This window comes from Rhinopithecus roxellana, chromosome 13 (genome assembly GCF_007565055.1).
Source record: "Rhinopithecus roxellana isolate Shanxi Qingling chromosome 13, ASM756505v1, whole genome shotgun sequence".
NCBI lineage: Eukaryota > Metazoa > Chordata > Mammalia > Primates > Cercopithecidae > Rhinopithecus > Rhinopithecus roxellana.
In genome coordinates this window covers 18,395,565-18,414,625 of record NC_044561.1, presented here as the reverse complement: position 1 = coordinate 18,414,625, position 19,061 = coordinate 18,395,565, and the positions used below count along the sequence as shown (strand labels likewise).

The window sequence follows — 19,061 nt, the reverse complement described above, 5'->3', positions numbered from 1 at the left end:
CCCTTTACCAACAATTGATTCAAAAATAGACATGTGGCCAGGTGCAGTGGCTCACACCTGTAATCTCAGCACTTTGGGAGGCCAAGGTGGGCGGATCATGAGGTCAGGAGATGGAAACCCTCCTGGCTAACACGGTGAAACCCCATCTCTACTAAAAATACAAAAAAATTAGCCAGGGGTGGTGGCGGGCACCTATACTCCTGGCTACCTGGGAGGCTGAGGCAGGAGAATGGTGTGAACCCGGGAGGCAGAGCTAGCAGTGAGCTCATGCTACTGCACTCTGGCCTCGGTGACAGAGTGAGACTCCATCTCAAAAAAAAAAAAAAAGAAAAATCCAGATGAGAGACCATGGTGGACTGGACATAAAGACCAATGGTCACCCAGGCTGGAGTGCAGTGGCCCATCTTAGCTCACTGCAGCCTGGACCCTCCAGGCTCAAGCAATCCTCCCACCTCAGCCTCCCAAACAGCTGGGACTACAGGCACGCACCACCATGCCCAGCTAATTTTTTAAATTTTTTGTACAGATTTTGTAGGCCTTGCTATGTTGTCCAGGCTGGTCTCACTCCTGAGGTCAGGTGATCTTCCTGCCTTGGCCTCCCAAGGTGTGAGCTACTGGGCCCAGTCCCCTCTGCCCATATTGTTACCCACCACACAAAGATTTTTATCAATCAATTTCACATAATCAGAGCAATCCCCTTAAATTCCTATATTCCTAGCCCCCCCAAACATCTGATTATGTCCTTATTATCCTCTCAAGTAGTCCTGACACCAACCCTCCTCCTAAACCTCCCACCTCCATACATACACATATGTGAACACACAAACCTGCTTTGATCACACCAGTTGCCTCGCTTGCAACGTTCTGCCTTCACACCTTTGCCCAAGTTACTGGCTGAGGCCAGGACTTCCATGGGGATTCAAGCAGAAAGGCTGGGTTATGGAAAAGAAGGCATTTAGTTGGCCAGGCGCAATGGCTCATGCCTGTAATCCCAGCACTCTGGGAGGCCGAGGCGGGCGGATCACGTGAGGTCGGGAATTCAAGACCAGCCTCACCAACGTGGAGAAACCCCATCTCTACTAAAAAATACAAAATTAGCAGGGCATGGTGGTACATGCCTGTAATCCCAGCTACTTGGGAGGCTGACACAGGAGAATCACTTGAACCCGGGAGGCGGAGGTTGCGGTGAGCCGAGATCACGCCATTGCACTCCAGCCTGGGCAACAAGAGCGAAACTATCTCAAGAAAAAAGCATTTAGTGGCCCAGCTGGCAGCATTTCAGCTCAACATTCAGCCCAACACTGATGATGTACAGCTGTGCTCTGCATAGGGCAGACAGCCCAGTAAAAGGCTGGATGCAACAAAAGCCAAGAGTCATTGAGTACTTATATGTCAAATACTGTGCTAAGCAATTTATAAGTACCTATCCCTCCACTACTGACAATCATGACGGCAGAAAGTAAGTGCTATTACATGTTACATGAGGAAACTGAGGCTCATAAAGGCTGGGTAATTTGTTCAGGGCTCCACAGCTAACTAGAGGTGGACCTGCAATTTCAAACCCTGATCTGCCTGGTCTAAGTACTTAATTACATGATATCCCAAAACAGGTTGGCCTTGCAGGGAATTTACATAAAGTCCTTCCTCTCTCCAGTATCATGTGGGAAAGACCACTTGAAAGGACTGAAAGCCACATCTAGTTTGGAAGGGGTTCCCATAAGTAAACATCAAAGAAGATGCTGCATGTCATATTTTTATCCATTTCACACTCAAGATCAAGTTTCCAAGGATCCCTTCTGTAGCTACTTCACCGTATATACCCTTCCTCATTCAGCCCATCCCAAAACAAATTCTGACAATGACACATGAGCTGTATGTAGCTGACCAGCCTACCAGGTCTTTTATGCAGTTCGACATACAAGGTGACACCAAGGTAAGACAAATGAAGTTCCAGTTTGGGTGCCTCCATCTCCCTCCCCTGGATCCTGATCCAGTAACTGCCAAAACCAGAAAGAACTGGGGTAGGGTGCTTGATCATGGGGAAGGCTGTTGTGGTTCGCCCGGCAGATGGAAAAGGGGAAAAGTGTCACTTCTTCACAATTTGAATGACATCCTCGTCCTCCAACGTATGGTCTTTACCCACTTTCTGAGGATTGTGTTTCACAGAGAGACCCCAGACCAGAGCACTGTATGGAAGGGAAAAAGAACAGTCAGTGTAAATAATTTTTTTTTTTTTTTTTTTTGAGACGGAGTCTCGCTCTGTCACCCAGGCTGGAGTGCAGTGGCCGGATCTCAGCTCACTGCAAGCTCTGCCCCCCGGGTTTATGCCATTCTCCTGCCTCAGCCTCCCAAGCAGCTGAGACTACAGGCGCCCGCCACCTCGCCCGGCTAGTTTTTTGTATTTTTTAGTAGAGGCGGGGTTTCACCGTATTAGCCAGGATGGTCTCGATCTCCTGACCTCGTGATCCGCCCGTCTCGGCCTCCCAAAGTGCTGGGATTACAGGCTTGAGCCACCGCGCCCGGCCTAGTCAGTGTAAATAATAACCTAGCTTCTGCCCTATTTGCCTGGATGCCACCCTTCTGCTCAGATTTAGAATCACACTCTTCAGAACCACAGACGCACACAAGTTTTATCTTCCTGAACAGCATGAGACACTGAAGCCTTAACATATAAGGCAACAAAGACTTCTGAAGTTGTGTGGTTCCTCTTATTGCAGAAAGTCAAAGACGAAAAACATGATTAGTATAAAGAGCCTCATTTAAAATTAAAAGAAAGCATGAATTTGTTATAGAGAAATAACCTGGGCCGGGCGCAGCAGCTCACGCCTGTAATCCCAGCATTTTGGGAGGCCAAGGCGGCAGATCACCTGGGGTCAGGTGTCCGAGACCAGCCTGGCTGACATGGTGAAACCCCGTCTCCACTAAAAATACAAAAATTAGCCGGGCATGGTGGTGGGTGCCTGTAATCTCAGCTACTCAGGAGGCTGAGGCAGGAGAAAGGATTGAACCCGGGAGGCGGAGGTTGCAGTGAGCCAAGATCACACCATTGCACTCCAGGTGGGGCAACAAGAGCGAAACTCCGTCTCAAAAAAAAAAATCCGTCATTTAATCTTCAGAGAAATATCCTGAAAATTTCAGATTGATTCTTACAGATACAGTATCACTTATAGACTGTTAGAGAATACCTGTTTTTGCTGGGTTTCCTGAAACCATCAGTGGGTACTGACAAGAAATTAGGGCCTCCCTCTTCAGCCATGCCAGGAAAATCTTCCTCCCTAACAAGAAACTGTACTTATACATCCTCCTGATTTACTGGAATATGTGAAGGTAATTTATATCCATGGGCCTCCAAACTTAAGAATATGTTGTGCTAATGATGAAAACTAGTGAATAAAACACCAAGACCTGCCTCACAGAGACTAAGAACCATGTACCAAGAGTAAAAAAGGTGGCCATATTGTTATTATATATTATATATAAAGTACATATGTAAATTTTATATATATCACATATATAATTTATATATTACATAATATATATTTGTGTTTTACATCATATATAATTATATAAAATATAGTTAATATATATTATACAAATATATATTATATATAAATTATATTAAAATATATATTATATATAAAAATATGTAGTCAAAACCTCTTTAAAAAAATCTATATTCCAGGCTGGGAGAAGTGGCTCATGTCTCTAATTCCAGCACTTTGGGAGGCCAACGCGGGCAGATCACGAGATCAGGAGTTCAAGACCAGCCTGGCCAATATAGTGAAACCCTGTCTCTACTAAAAATACAAAAATTAGGCCGGGCGTGGTGGCTCACGCCTGTAATCCCAGCACTTTGGGAGGCCCAGGTGGGTGGATCATGAGGTCAAGAGATCGAGACCATCCTGGCCAACATGGTGAAACCCCATCTCTACTAAAAATACAAAAAATTAGCTGGGAGTGGTGGCACACACCTGTTGTCCCAGCTACTCGGGAGGCTGAGGCAGGAGAATCACTTGAACCTGGGAGGCAGAGGTTGCAATGAGCCGAGATCACGCCTCTGCACTCCAGCCTGGGCGACGGAGTCTCACTCACTCTCAAAAAATAACACACACAAAAAAAACACAAAGCACAGAGTAAGGGATTGATGTGGTCAAGGACATGAAGGAAATGGAAAAGGGATAAGTGTTATAATTAATTAGGCCTGAAGCTGAAAGTTTTCTATTATTAAGACAGTTGTACCAGCCTGGGCAGCATGGAGAAACCCTAACTCTACAAAAATAGAAAAAATTAGCCAGGCATGGTGGTTTGCACCTGTAGTCCCAGCTATATGAAAGCCTGAGGTGGGAGGCTTGCTTGAACCCAGGAGTTCAAGGCTGCAGTGAACCACAATTACACCACTAGACTCCAGCCTGGGCGGCAACAGAACAAGACCCTATCTCAAAAAATAAAAATAAAGATAGTTGTGCTATAACTAAAGAAAAAGAAAAAAACAGTAAAATAAGGAGCAAATAAAATCCTGTTTGCTTCGATATGTTTCTTATCTGAGACATTTTTCTCCCCTTTTTAATTCCCTGGTAAATTTAAAGTTCTGAAGGTTTGGAACAGTGTTTTGCCACCATAGAAGGAAAGAGCTATATATAAATCTACAAAGTTTGAAAAAGGACAGTGTTTAACTTTTTACAAAAGTCATCTTTCCCAGTTAAAGTAACTGCCAAAGCATAATGTTTTGACTGGTGGAAATTAGCACTTACATGTCGAATATAGTTGTTTTATATATAAGGATCTGAAGGTCAATAAAGGACTTCACTCTCTCAGTACTCTTAGGATCAGAAACAAGTTTTGTTTTTTGTTTGGCTGATTTTTTGAGGCAAGGGTCTCAGTCTGCTGCCCAGGCTAGAGTACAGGGGCATGATCATTATCATGGCTTGCTGCAACATCAACCTCCTGGACTCAAGCAATCCTCCTACCTCTGCCTTCTGAGTAGCTGGGACCACAGGTGCCTGGTACCATGTCTGGCTAATTTTTTAATTTTTGATAAAGACGGGGGTCTCACTATATTGCCTATATCTCACACTCCTGGACTCAAGCAGTCCTCCTGCCTTGGCCTCCCAAAGTGCTGAGATTACAGGCGTGAGCTACCACACCTAGCCCTATTTTCTTCTTTTGTTTTTAACCCTTTTTCCTATTCAAAAAAAAAAAAAAATGCAGCGGGCACAGTGGCTCACGCCTGTAATCCCAGCACTTTGGGAGGCCAAGGTGGGTGGATCACGAGGTCAGGAGATCGAGACCATCCTGGCTAACACATGGTGAAACCCCGTCTCTACTAAAAATACAAAAATTTAGTCCGGTGTGGTGGCAGGCAACTGTAGTTCTAGCTACTCGGAAGGCTGAGGCAGGAGAATGGCATGACCCCGGGAGGCAGAGCTTGCAGTGAGCCCAGATTGCACCACCGCACTCCAGCCTGGGCAACAGAGCAAGACTGTCTCAAAAAAAAAAAAAAAAAAAGAGTAAGTCTGGGTGCAGTGGCTAGTGTCTGTAATCCCAGCACTTTGGGAAGCCGAGGCAGGAGGATCGCTGGAGCCCAGGAGTTCGAGACCAGCCAGGGCAACACAGGGAGACCCTGTCTCTACGAATAAAAAAAAAAATTACCTGGGCATGGTGGCACACATCTATGGTCTCAGCTACTCAGAAACTGAGGTAGGAGGATTGCTTGAGCCTGGGAAGTCGAGACTACAGTGAGCTGTAACAGAGCCACCACACTCCAGCCTGGGAGACACAGACCCTGTCTTAAAAATAATACTAAGTGGGAAGGCTAAAATGAACCCTGTAGTATTGAACTAGAATCAGAGGTAACAGTATACACTCATGGTTTTTAGGAAAGATGGATAAATGGATAGTGAGGAAGGATAAGACAGAGAAATACAGATGTGTATATAAGCATCATCAGTATTCATACATGTATTTCCTAACTTTATTTGCTAAGAGGGCCTACAGGCAATGATAACCTACTTGCTAACAATGAGTACACTTAGCACCCACATCTTGAAAATTGGAGCTCCTTGGAGAAGTGACTAATTTCCAGGGCTAGTGCAGGTAAAAATCAATGTCATTTGGGAACATCTAAGTATTAACAGTACCAAAAAGTAAGGAAAGGCTGGGCACAGGTGGCTGATGCCTGTAATCCTGTACTTTGGGAGGCAGAAATGGAAGGATCACTTGAGCCCAGGAGTTTGAGAAGCCTGGGCAACATAGCAAGACCCCATCTCTACAAAAAATAAATGGCTCATGCCTGTAATCCCAGCACTTTGGGAGGTGAAGGTAGGCGGATCACTAGAGCTCAGGCATTGGAGACCAGTCTGGGCAACACAAGTCAGACCCTGTCTCTACAAAAAATAATAGAAAAAACTAGCTGGGCATGGTGGCGCACACTTGGGGTTCCAGCTACTCAGGAGGCTGAGGCAGGCTGAGGCTTGAGCCCGTGAGATCAAGGCTACAGTGAGCTATGATTGTGCCACTGCACTCCAGCTTGGGCAACAGTGAGACCCTGTCTCAAAAAAAAGCAGCTTATCAAAAGAACACGGGCCAACATGAAGGAGTTCCTAATGGCCAAAGCTTTGTAATAACTTGAGCAACAAAATAATAACAGTGTTAGATTACATCCTGTAGAATAAAATAACCAAGAGCTCATACGAATAGGAATTATGAGTTAAATAGGGGAAGTGGTAGCTCTAACATACAGAAGTCCAATAAATAAACATAAAAAAGGAAAATAAAGAATCACCATTAGGCTAGGCGCGGTACCTCATGCCTGTCTGTAATCTCAGCCCTTTGGGAGGCCGAGGCAGGCAGATCACCTGAGGTCAGGAGTTTGAGACCAGCCTGACCAACGTGGTGAAACCTCATTTCTACTAAAAATACAAAAATTAGCCAGGCATGGTGGCACACGCCTGCAGTAGTACCAGCTATTCAGGAGGCTGAGGCAGAAGAATTGCTTGAACAAGGGAGCCAGAGGTTGCAGTGAGCTGAGATCACGCCACTGCACTCCAGCCTGGGTGAGAGGGCAAGACTCTGTCTTAAAAAAAAAAAAAAAAAGAAAAGAAAAAAAGAATCACCGTTAGGTAAACACCATAGCCATAAATGTCACACACAAGCCTCACCAGTAGATGCTAATATCAGCAGGCAAAAATTTGAAGATAAACAGGACTTTCACAATCTCAAAAGTACCCCAAGATACTTATCAAATACGTAGAGAAAAATACTATCTTCACAGCAGAGAAACCCACCCTATGCCAACATAACCAAGTAATCAATGTGAATATTATCCTCAGTAAGGTATATCAACATCATGAATCTCATGTAATGATACACTGAGAAGAACACATCATTATTTTTGTGGTATTCTTACCAAAAATACATAATCTCATTTCAATCATAAGAGAACACTGGACAAACTCAAAATAAGGAACATTCAATCAAATAACTAGTGAACTCTTCAAAAGCGTCAAGGTCATCAATGACAGTGAAAGTCTAAGGAAATATTATTGGTAGACTAGAACACAAGAAGACTACAAACAAGTAGATGCCACACAGGTTCCTGGAACACAAAATAGACACTAGTAAAAGAAAAAGTAATAAAATTCAAATAAGGTCTATAGTTAACAACATCATACCAATGCTTATTTCCTGTTTTTGATAATTTTATAGTAATGTGAGCTGTTAACATTAGAAGTGGGGTGAGAGATAAAAGGAAACTCTTTGTGCTATATCTGCAACTTTGCTGTAAGTCTACAATAAGTTCAAAATAAAAAATTAATATGCTGGGCATAGTGGCTCACACCTATAATCTTAACACTTTGGGAGGCTGAAGCAGGTGACTCTCGAGCTCAGGAATTCAAGACCAGCCTGGGAAACAAAACAAGACCTCGTCTCTAATAAAAATTTTTTAAGGCCGGGCATGATGGCTCGTGCCTGTAATCCCAGCACTTTGCAGGGCTGAGGTCGAGAGTTCAAGACCAGCCTGACCAACATGGAGAAACCCTGTCTCTACTGAAAATACAAAATTAGCTGGGTGTGGTGGCTACTTGGGAGGCAGCTGAGGCGGGAGAATCACTTGAACCTGGGAAGAAGTTGCAGTGAGCCAAGATCACGCCATTGCACTCCAGCCTGGGCAATAAGAGCGAGACTATCTCAAAAAATAAAAAATAAAACATTAGCCGGGTATAGTGGTGTGCACCTGTAGTCCCAGCTACTCAGGAGGCTGAGGCAGGAGCACTGCTTGAGCCCAGAAGATTGAGGCTCCAGTGAGCTATGATCGCACCACTCACTTCAGCCAAGGCAACACCAAGACCCTGTTTCAGAAATAAAATAATTCTTTTTTCAACCTGTGTCATCAGTGAAAAATACAAGAGATTAGGGAGGTTTTGCCCATGTTTAAGGTTTAGAAGGGGGCTCAACACCCAGTAGAGGCCAGTGTGACATTGGCAGGAATTATTAATATTTGCGTTTGCCAAGAGGAAGACGAAATAATAAGGGAAGGTCAGGTCTATCTGTGTCATCAGGTTTCCTGACCTAAAGAGGTTTCTAGAGCTCTTCCTATTCTAATTAGGCATGGTTTTAAGAAGACACTGCAGAGTTCTAGCCAAGCAAACATTTCAGTAGCCTCCTTCCTGCCTTCTTTTTAAAAATGCCATCCTAAGAATTACTAGTTAGTGAAACTGGTAACTTATAGGAAAAAGGAGGGACCACATGCCCATGATACTTACTATTTAAATTCTTTGATAAGATTTTTATGAATCTTCATGCAGAAATCCTCCACTGTGGTCCTGGAGTATGGAAGCACCACTGGGGATGTGTAATCTGGTAACTGGCCTTTGGGTTTGGTGTAACTAGAATAGAGAGGGCATAAAGATTATCACCTTCTTAGAATATCTCGTGTTGAATGTATAGCAACCCTCCATCACCCCTGATATAAGACCAGGACAACCTCCAACCTGAGGGAAAAAGTGTCCTCAATATGACCTAGTAGATAATAGGGACCAATTTACTTATATTTTCAAAAAGAGCCAGATTTTGTTAATGAACTCCAGAAAGTATCATCTTAGGACAGTCTGGTTTAATTCCTACAGCAACATTACCCTATCCACAAAGACTTACATTCTCACTAGTTTCAGATAGTCCCAGATCTTTTCCAATAGGTCATCAAAATTCCAGCGGTGATGGGCAGAGATGGGTACACAGTGAGGCACCTTATAGATGATATCCAATTCCTCAATGGAGATTTGGTCAATCTTATTTAACACATAGATACAGGGGATATAAACTCTACAGAAGTTGAAGAAAAACAGGGTATTAGTGTGGAGTTGTTGACAAAACTGTCAGACTGTTGAACAGCACACCCTCACCCAGACCCAACTGGCGCTCTCAAGAGGGATCATAAGTAGCAGATCAGCCAGAAAAAGAAAAAAGAAAAAGTGAACTATGGGTTGAAAAGTAACAAAAGTCAGGCCCTAGTACCAGACATAAAGCTAACTGCTGGGAAAGCATACTGCAGTGGAAAGAACACAAGCTTTGAAGTGCTCAGACTGATTCTAATCCCAGCTGGCCCTCCATATATGCAGGTTTTGCATCCTTGAATTTAACCAACTGCAGATCAAAACCCACAGACATGGAGGGTCAGCTGTACTATAGCATTTTATATAAGGGCCTTGAGCATCTGCAGGTTTCATTATCTGCAAAGGGTCCTGGAAGCAATCCTCTGTGGATATGAAGAGGTGATGTTATGTATCCCTAGGAAAGTCACTTAACCTCTGAGTCAGTTTCCTACATGGCTGTTTTAAAACATAATTTATATTTAAAGACTAAAATATGTTTTATTTATTGGTACAATAAATAATATTTATTGGTAAAAATGATATCGCATCCACCAATGTCATATTCCTAGTGTCCAATGAATATGACAGCTAAGGTTACTAATGATTAGGCAAGCCACAACTTCTCACGGTTTAACAGCCTCACTTGTAAAATGCCTAACTGAAAACACTGGCTTCTGTTTGTTTTCAAATGAGGAGTAAATACACTCATCCAACATATAGGAACAAATGACTAGGAGAACTAAAAATATTATATGCAAACGCTACAAGTAATTTTAACAGTGACTTAACTTATTAAAGTCTCAGTAATATTAATGGGCTGGGCATAGTGTCTTATGCCTATAATCCCAACACACTGGGAGGCCAAGGTAGGCAGATTGCTTGAGTCCAGCAGTTCAAGACCAGTCTCGGCAACGTGATGAAACAGTATCTCTATAAAAAATACAAAAATTGGCCGGGCGCGGTGGCTCAAGCCTGTAATCCCAGCACTTTGGGAGGCCGAGATGGGTGGATCACGAGGTCAGGAGATCGAGACTATCCTGGCTAACACGGTGAAACCCCGTCTCTACTAAAAAATACAAAAAACTAGCCGGGCGTGGTGGCGGGCGCCTGTAGTCCCAGCTACTCGGGAGGCTGAGGCAGGAGAATGGCGTGAACCCGGGAGGCGGAGCTTGCAGTGAGCTGAAGTGAGCTGAGATCCGGCCACTGCACTCCAGCCCAGGCGGCACAGCGAGACTCCATCTCAAAAAAATAAAATAAAATAAAATAAAATTAGCTGGGCTTGGTGGCACACGCATCCATAGTCCCAGCTACTCAGGAGTTTGAGGTGGGAGGATGGATTGAGCCTGGGAGTTCAAGGCTGTGGTGAGCCGTGATCACACCACTGCACTACAGCCTGGGCGACAAGAGCATGACCCTGTCTCAAAAAAAAAAAAAGTAATGTATCATGAAATAGATATTCAGCTACATACTCTTAAGATGGAGAAAACAGACACAGCCTGGCCCGCTCAGACTTCTGTAGGACACAGCCTATAGGACTTCTCAGGTGGATTAATTCTGGAAGAGCAGACTGACCTACTACTCTCTTCAACTATCACATGACAAAGATTAGGGGGCAGCTTAGTTTAAAGCAAGTAACTGAAATGGAGAATTTCATAGAAGGGGGCTGTAAAAGAAAAAAACTGAAATGGGGAATATGACCATCACAATTAAATTTAAAAGCAAGGAAAGATGTCAGAAATCAAAACGAATCCCTCAGTTTAGAGCTAAAGAAACCAAAGCCAGCAGGCATGGTGACTCATGCCTGTAATTCCAGCACTTTGGGAGGCAGAGGCAGGCAGACTGCCTGAGGTTTGAGACCAACCTGGCTAACATGGAGAAACCCCATCTCTACTAAAAATACAAAAATTAGCCGGGTGTGGTGGCGGACGCCTGTAGTCCCAGCTACTCGGGAGGATGAGGCAGGGGAAGTGCTTGAACCCTGGCGGCAGAGGTCGCAGTGAGCCAAGATCGTGCCACTGCACTCCAGCCTGGGCGACACAGCAAGACTCCAAAAAAAAAAAAAAAAAAAAAAAAAAAAAAAAAAAAAAAAACAGGGCAGAGGCCAGGCACAGCGGCTCATGCCTGTAATCCCAGCACTTTGGGAAGAGTTCAAGACCAGCCTGGCCAACATGGTGAAACCCCATCTCTACTGAAAATACAAAAAATTAGCCAGACGTGGTGGCAGGCGCCTGTAATCCCAGCTACTTAGGAGGCTGAGGCAAAAGAATCGCTTGAACCCAGGAGGTGGAGGTTGCAGTGAGCCAAGATCGCGCCACTATACTCCAGCCTGGATGACAGTGAGACTCTTGTTTCACACACACAAAAAAAGTCCACTATCATTTAAGATAGTAGCACAGGGCCGGGCGTGGTGGCTCAAGCCTGTAATCCCAGCACTTTGGGAGGCCGAGGCGGGCAGATCACAAGGTCAGGAGATCGAGACCATCCTGGCTAACACGGTGAAACCCCATCTCTACTAAAAAATACAAAAAACTGCCGGGCGCGGTGGCTCAAGCCTGTAATCCCAGCACTTTGGGAGGCCGAAACGGGCGGATCACGAGGTCAGGAGATCGAGACTATCCTGGCTAACACGGTGAAACCCCGTCTCTACTAAAAAATACAAAAAACTAGCCGGGCGACGTGGCGGGCGCCTGTAGTCCCAGCTACTCGGGAGGCTGAGGCAGGAGAATGGCGTAAACCCAGGAGGCAGAACTTGCAGTGAGCTGAGATCCAGCCACTGCACTCCAGCCTGGGTGACAGGGAGACTCTGTCTCAAAAAAAAAAAAAAAAAAAAAAAAGATAGTAGCACAGCCTGGACGCAGTGGCTAATGTCTGTAATTCTAACATTCTGGCAGGCCAACGCAGGCGGATCACTTGAGGTCAGGAGTTCAAGACCAGTCTGGCCAACATAATGAAACCCCATCTCTACTACACAAAATTAGCTGTGCATGGTGGTGCACACCTGTAATCCCCACTACTGGGGAGGCTGAGGCAGGAGAATCGCTTGAACCTGGGAGGCGGAGGTTACAGTGAGCTGAGATCACACCATTGCACTCCAGCCTGGGTGACAGAGTGAGACTCCATCTCAAAAAAAAAAAAGGCCGGGCACGGTGGCTCACACCTGTAATTCCAGCACTTTAGGAGACCAAGGTGGGGTGGATCACCTGAGGTTGGGAGTTCGATACCAGCCTGACCAACATGGAGAAACCCCATCTCTACTAAAAACACAAAATTAGTCAGGCATGGTGGCACATGCCTGTAATCCCAGCTACTCAGGAAGGCTGAGGGAGGAGAATCGCTTGAATCTGGGAAGCAGAGGTTGCAGTGAGCTGAGACTGAGTCACTGCACTCCAGCCTGGGTAACAAGAGTGAAACTCCACCTCAAAAAAAAAAAAAGAAGAAACCAAAGCCCACTATCATTTAAGATAGTAGCACAGGCTGAACACAGTGGCTCACGCCTATAATCCCAACATTTTGGGAGGCCGAGGCAGGCGGATCACTTGAGGTCAGGAGTTCAAGACCGGCCTGGCCAACATGATGAAACCCCATCTCTACTAAAAATACAAAAATTAGGTGGGCATGGTGGTGCACACCTGTAATCCCAGCTACTCGGGAGGCTGAGGCAGGAGAATCTCTTGAACCTGGGAGGTGGAGGTTGCAGTGAGCTGAGATCATGCTGCTGCACTCCAGCCTAGGCAACAGAGTGAGACTCCATCTCAAAAAAAAAAAAAAAAAAGATAGTAGGACAACTGGAATTAAGATAAACTTCTGCCAAATTCAAGATCCAATACTGTTTCCATCACAAGGCTTCCAATCCAGTCAGGCACAGACTGCACACTCAGTCAGTACCTGTTTCCTTCCACCACATCAATGAGGTCATCAGCTGTAGCATCACTACGTAGAGTCACATCGGCATTATGAATCTTGTATTCGGCCAGAATGCTCTTCACAGTTTCAGCATCCAGCTCACTCTGGGGGCACTGAAAGGGAATAGCAGATGACTAGTCAGCACAAAATTAAAAAAAAAAAAAACTTGCCAACTGTACCAATATCCATGTACCTGGAAAATTCTAGCTAAGATGCAAACTCATTACTAAAGACATCCGGGATGAGTATCACTGACTTTTAGTAGGAAATAAATGTTCAAACTCCAAGGAAGGTGTTACACGCTGAACTGTGTTCCTCCTTCCCCCACCAAATAATTCATATGTTGAAGTCCTAATCTCAGTATCTCAGAATGTGACTGTATTTGCAGATAGAGTCTTTAACGCGGTAATCAAATTAAAATAAGGTCATTAGGGTGGGGCCCTAATCTAATACTGGTGGTCCTAATGAGAAAAGGGGATTAGGACACAGACACACAGAGCAAACACCAGATGAAGTCATATCTGTAAGCCAAGGACAGAAGCCTCAGAAGAAATCAACCCTGCCATCACCTTGATCTCAGACTTCCAGCCTCTAGAATTATGAAAAATAAATTTCTGTTATTTAAGCCACCCCATCTGTGGTACCATATTATGGCAGCCCTGGCAAACTAACACAGAAATAATCTTAAATGTTCAAATTCAAACATTAAGACAGGATAATGGGAAAGATGTTTTGGGGAGGACAGCTTAAACCTATGCCAGTCAAATCATCTGGAGTGTTAAATTTAGTAGGAAACTCTCAGTCCTCAATTCTGACATAGAAGCAGCATTTGACAGAACTGGTCACTCCTATCTGAAACACTTTACTTGGCTTCCAGTATTTCAAACTCTTTCAGTTTTCCTTCTCTCTGTCTAAGAAGTTTTATCTCTTTGAGTCTCTTTTCTTTCTTTTTTTTTGAGACGGAGTTTCGCTCTTGGTGCCCAGGCTGGAGTGCAATGGTGCAATCTCAGCTCACTGCAACCTCTACCTCCTGGGTTCAAGTGATTCTCCTGCCTCGGTCTCCCAAGTAGCTAGGATTACAGGCGCGTGCCACCATGCCTGACTAATTTTTGTATTTTTAGTAGAGACAGGGTTTTGCCATGTTGGCCAGGCTGGTCTCCAATTCCTGACCTCAGGTAATCTGCCTACTTCGGCCTCGGCATCAGCCACTGTGTCTGGCCGATTCTCTTTTCTTTTTTTTTCTTTTTTGAGATGGAGTCCCGCTCTGTTGCCAGGCTGGAGTGCAGTGGTGTGATCTCGGCTCACGGCAACCTCCTCCTCCCGGGTTCAAGCGATTCTCTTGCCTCAGCCTCCTGAGCAGCTGAGATTACAGGCGTGTGCCACCACGCTCAGCTAATTTTTGTGTTTTTAATAGAGACAAGGTTTCACCATGTTGGCCAGGATGGTCTCGATCTCTTGACCTTGTGATCTGCCCACCTCGGCCTCCCAAAGTGCTGGGATTACAGGCATGAGCCACCGCGCCTGACTCTCTTTTCTTTTCTATCTATCCTCACATCCTTGGTGATCTCAGTTAGGCCCATGACATTAAAGTTGATAATCACGAAATTTATATATCCAGCCTAGATAATTCCTCATGCCTTTTTTTTTTTTTTTTTTTTTTAGTAGAGATGGGGTCTCACTTTGTTGTCCAAGCTAGTTTTGAACTCCTGGGCTCAAGTGATCCTCCTGCCTCAACCTCCCAAAGTGCTGGGATTATAGATGTACAGTCGTGAGCCACTGTGCCAACTTACCCCACATGCCTTCTTGACAGAAACACCTGGATGTCTAACTGGCATCTAAAACTTAACATCCTGATCTTCTCCTTCCCTCCAAACCTACTCTACCAAAAGTCCTACCATTTTAGTAATAAGAGTTCATTTTTTTTTTTAGCTCAGGACAAAAAAAAAAAAAAGTGGCTGGGTATGGTGGCTCACACCTGTAATCCCAACACTTTGGGAGACCAAAGCAGAAGGATAGTTTGAGGCCAAAAGTTCAAGACCAACCTGGGCAACATGGCAAATCTCTGTTTCTACCCAAAAAAAAAAAAAAATTAGCCAAGCCTGGAGGCATGTGACTATAGCCCTAGCTACTTAGAAGGCTGAGGCAGGAGGGTCACTTGAGCCCAGGAGTTTGAGCTAACAGTGATTGTACCACTGTACTCCAGCCTAAGCGACAGAATGAGATCAACCAGGCTGGCCAACATGGTGAAACCCCGTCTCTACTAAAAACACAAGAATTGGCCGGGCACAATGGCAGGCACCTGTAATCCCAGCTACTCAGGAGGCTGAGGCAGAAGAATCGCTTGAACTTGGTCAGCAGAGGTCACAGTGCTCCAAGATCGTGCCATTGCACTCCAGCCTGGGCGACAGAGCAAGACAGAGTGAGACTCCATCTCTACATAAGTAAATAAACAAACAAACAAAAAACAAAACAGGTATCTCTGACTCTTTCTTTCACAATGCATACCCAATCCAGATGTAATTACTATCAGCTATTTCAAAATCTTTCCACAACCACTTTTCAACTCCTTCACTGTCACAACCCTGGTCCAGGAAGCTATCACTTCTTGGTTATTGCAATAACCTCTTAAATTATTTCTGTTTCTGCTCCTAACCTACTGCAATCTATTCTCAACATAAGAGTCAGAATTATTCCACTAAACCTAAGTCAAATCATGTTTGTGGGTCAGAACTCAACCAACAGTTACCCATCTCCTGTAAAGTAAAAGCACATATGTTCCTATGTTATGACTTCATCTCTTACTACTCTCTTACTTGCCCATTCTGCTGTTCCTCAAACATGGGAAGACATGCCCTGCCTCAGCACCTTTCCACTTGGACGTCTCCTCTGCATGAAGCAAATGCTCTTCTTCAAGATATCCACTTGGTTCACACCTTCATGTTACCTCAGTGAAGACTTCCCTGACCAACGTTCTTAAAACTGCAACCCTCACACCAATGCTCTATCTCCTTTCCCTACTTTGTGTTCTCACATTTATCACTGACTAATACATTATATTTTACTCATTACTATTGTTTCCTATTCTATCCAACTAGAAAATAAAAGCAGGGGGTTTCACTATTCCTTCTTCCATTCCTGCTCAGAGCCTAAAATAATGCTTGGCCCATGGTAGACACTCTATAAATTTGTGTTAAATGAATGAAAACAGAAGACACTGGCGGCCATGTACTTTATGCAAGCATAATATTGGTCCACACTCCCATATCATCCCCAATAGATAATCCAAAAGAGGAAATAAGCAGCAAAGGTAAGTCTGAGACTGGCTCCTATCCTAATCTTGAATTCTTTCTTGTCAGTCATTATGAAGTCACTGTGTTATCTCAATTAGTGCAGGGAAAAGCCAGGAAATTTTCCATTGTCAATGTCCATGCACCCCAATCCACTCCCCACTCCTATTCCTGCAGCAGCCTGCCCCATGTCGTCTTCCCCACTTACAGTGGCTGTGAGATTAATGCCTCCCTTGTCTTTCTTCTTAAAGCCAATGTTGGGGGGTTTGCTGTTCAAGCGAATGCCAAAGCCTTCCAGCTCATTTTCAATTATCTTCTTATGTCCCAAAGGTTTCAGGACATCCAGAACAATCAAGATCAAATTACAGGTTCGGGCCACTGAAGAGTAAGAAAAAAACATACCCAAGAAAGTTCAATAAAGCCTTAACTAACCCAAATACTCAAGTAGAGGTGTTTTTTCCCCCTACATTTAAGTGTCAAAGGATTTTTTTTGTAATACATACATACATACACCAAGTTCTTATAGCTACAAAAGATTTATACCAGAAGTCAATTTGCTTTGTATGCCATGAAATCAGCACATCTTGGCCCAAGAGTTGACACATTTTCTGTCGCCTAGGCTGGAGTGCAGTGGCACAATCTTGGCTTACTGCAACCTCTTCCTCTCGGGTTCAAGTGATTCTCCTGCCTCAGCCACCCGAGTAGCTGGGACTACAGGCACATGCCACCATGCCCAGCTAATTGTATTTTAGTAGACATGGGGTTTCCTCACCATGTTGCCTGGGCTGGTCTTGAACTCCTGAGCTCAGGCAATCCACCCACCTCAGCCTCCCAAAGTGCTAGGATTACAGGTGTGAGCCACTGCGCCCACCCTTGGTTAGCATATTTTAAACCAAATTTAATGAGGTACAACTTTTTTTTAATTATATCCATGTTAAAGCACACAGTTCAATGGCAAATGTATATACCTGTGTAACCACCTAAGAAATCAAGACACGGAATATTTCCATCACCTACAGCATTCCTTTGTAACTCCTTTCAATCTTTCCCACTATTCCCAGACAACCACTGATCTGCTTTCTGCCACCATAGTTTGCACTTTTTAGAATTTCATATAAATGAAATCATATAAAATAGATTATTTTGGCACAGCACAGTGGCTCCTGCCTATAATCCTAGCACTTTGGGGGGTTGCAGCAGAAGGACTGCTTGGAGCCAGGAGTTTGAGACCAGCCTGCGCAACAAAGTAAGATTCAATCTGCACAAAAAAAAAAAAAAAATGTAGTATTTTGTGCCTGAATATCTTATTTTTATTAATATATATTTATATTTATAATGACTGAGACAGAGTATCACTCTATTGCCTAGGCTGGAGTGCAGTGGCATGATCATAGCTCACTGTAGCCTTTAACTCCTGGCCTCAAGCAATCCTCCTGCCTTGGTCTCCCAAAGTGCCAAGATTACAGGCATGAGCCACAGTATCCGGCCTATTTCTATATTAAAATTCATTTGTCAAAAATTCTGATTCCAGCTGGGAACAGGAGCTCATGCCTATAATCCCAGCACTTTGGGAGGCTGAAGCGAGATCACCTGACGCCAGGAGTTCAAGACCAGCCTGATCAACATGGTGAAACCGACTTTACTAAAAATACAAAAACCGGCCAGGCACAGTGGCTCACATCTGTAATCCCAGCACTTTGGGAGGCTGAGACAGGAGAATCGCTTAAACCCGGGAGACGGAGGTTGCAGTGAGCTGAGATTGCGCCACTGCACTCCAGCCTGGGCAAAAGAGCAAGAATCCATCTCCAAAAATAAGTAAATAAATAAAACATTAGCTGGCCATGGTAGTGGACACCTGTAATACCAGCTACTCAGGAGGCCGAGGCACAACAATCACTTGAACCAGGGAGGCAGAGGTTGCAGTGAGCCGAGATCATGCCACTGCACTCCAGCCAGCCTGGGTAACAGAGCTCCATCTCAGGAAAAAAAAAAAAAAATTCTGCTTCCATCAACTTTCTAGTTCCTCTTTTTTTAAAATTCTCCTTTTTGAAGAGACAGGCTCTTGCTTTGTCACTCAGGCTGGAGTGCAGTCGCATGATCATAGCTCATTATAACCTCTACTTCCTGGGCTCAACTGATCCTCCTGCCTCAGCCTCCTTGAATATCTGGGACTACACATGTGTGCCATGTCACATGACTTTTTTTTTTTTTAATTTTTATTTTTGCAGAGACAGGGTCTTGCAGTGTTGCCCAGGTTGGTCTCGAACTCCTGGCCTCAAACAATCCTCCTGCCTCGGTCTCCCAAAGTGCCAGGATTACAGGTATAAGCCATTGCACCTGACCCTCATTCTAATTTTTTTTTTTCTTTGGAGATGGAGTAGAGACAGCATTTTACCACGTTGTTCAGGCTGGTCTTGAACTCCTGACCTCACGATCTGCCCACTTCGGCCTCCCAAAGTGCTGGGATTACAGGCTTGAGCCACCATGCCCAGGCTCAGTG

General features: G+C 44.4%; 1 protein-coding gene across 3 annotated transcripts in view; it reads right to left on the bottom strand.

Moving 5' to 3' along the window:
* Positions 1-1,871: 1,871 nt before the first annotated feature.
* DRG1 (developmentally regulated GTP binding protein 1) overlaps positions 1,872-19,061 on the bottom strand; it is a 37,367-nt gene continuing 20,177 nt past the window's right edge. For all 3 annotated transcript variants that reach the window (XM_010360680.1, XM_030914637.1, XM_030914638.1), the window contains 5 exons: positions 16,770-16,939; positions 13,257-13,387; positions 9,154-9,321; positions 8,763-8,885; positions 1,872-2,186 (listed from right to left, as the gene is read on the bottom strand). In XM_010360680.1, coding sequence (XP_010358982.1) covers positions 2,087-2,186; positions 8,763-8,885; positions 9,154-9,321; positions 13,257-13,387; positions 16,770-16,939 — 692 coding nt within the window. In that variant the 3' untranslated portion in view covers positions 1,872-2,086. The remainder of the gene's footprint in view (positions 2,187-8,762; positions 8,886-9,153; positions 9,322-13,256; positions 13,388-16,769; positions 16,940-19,061) is intronic.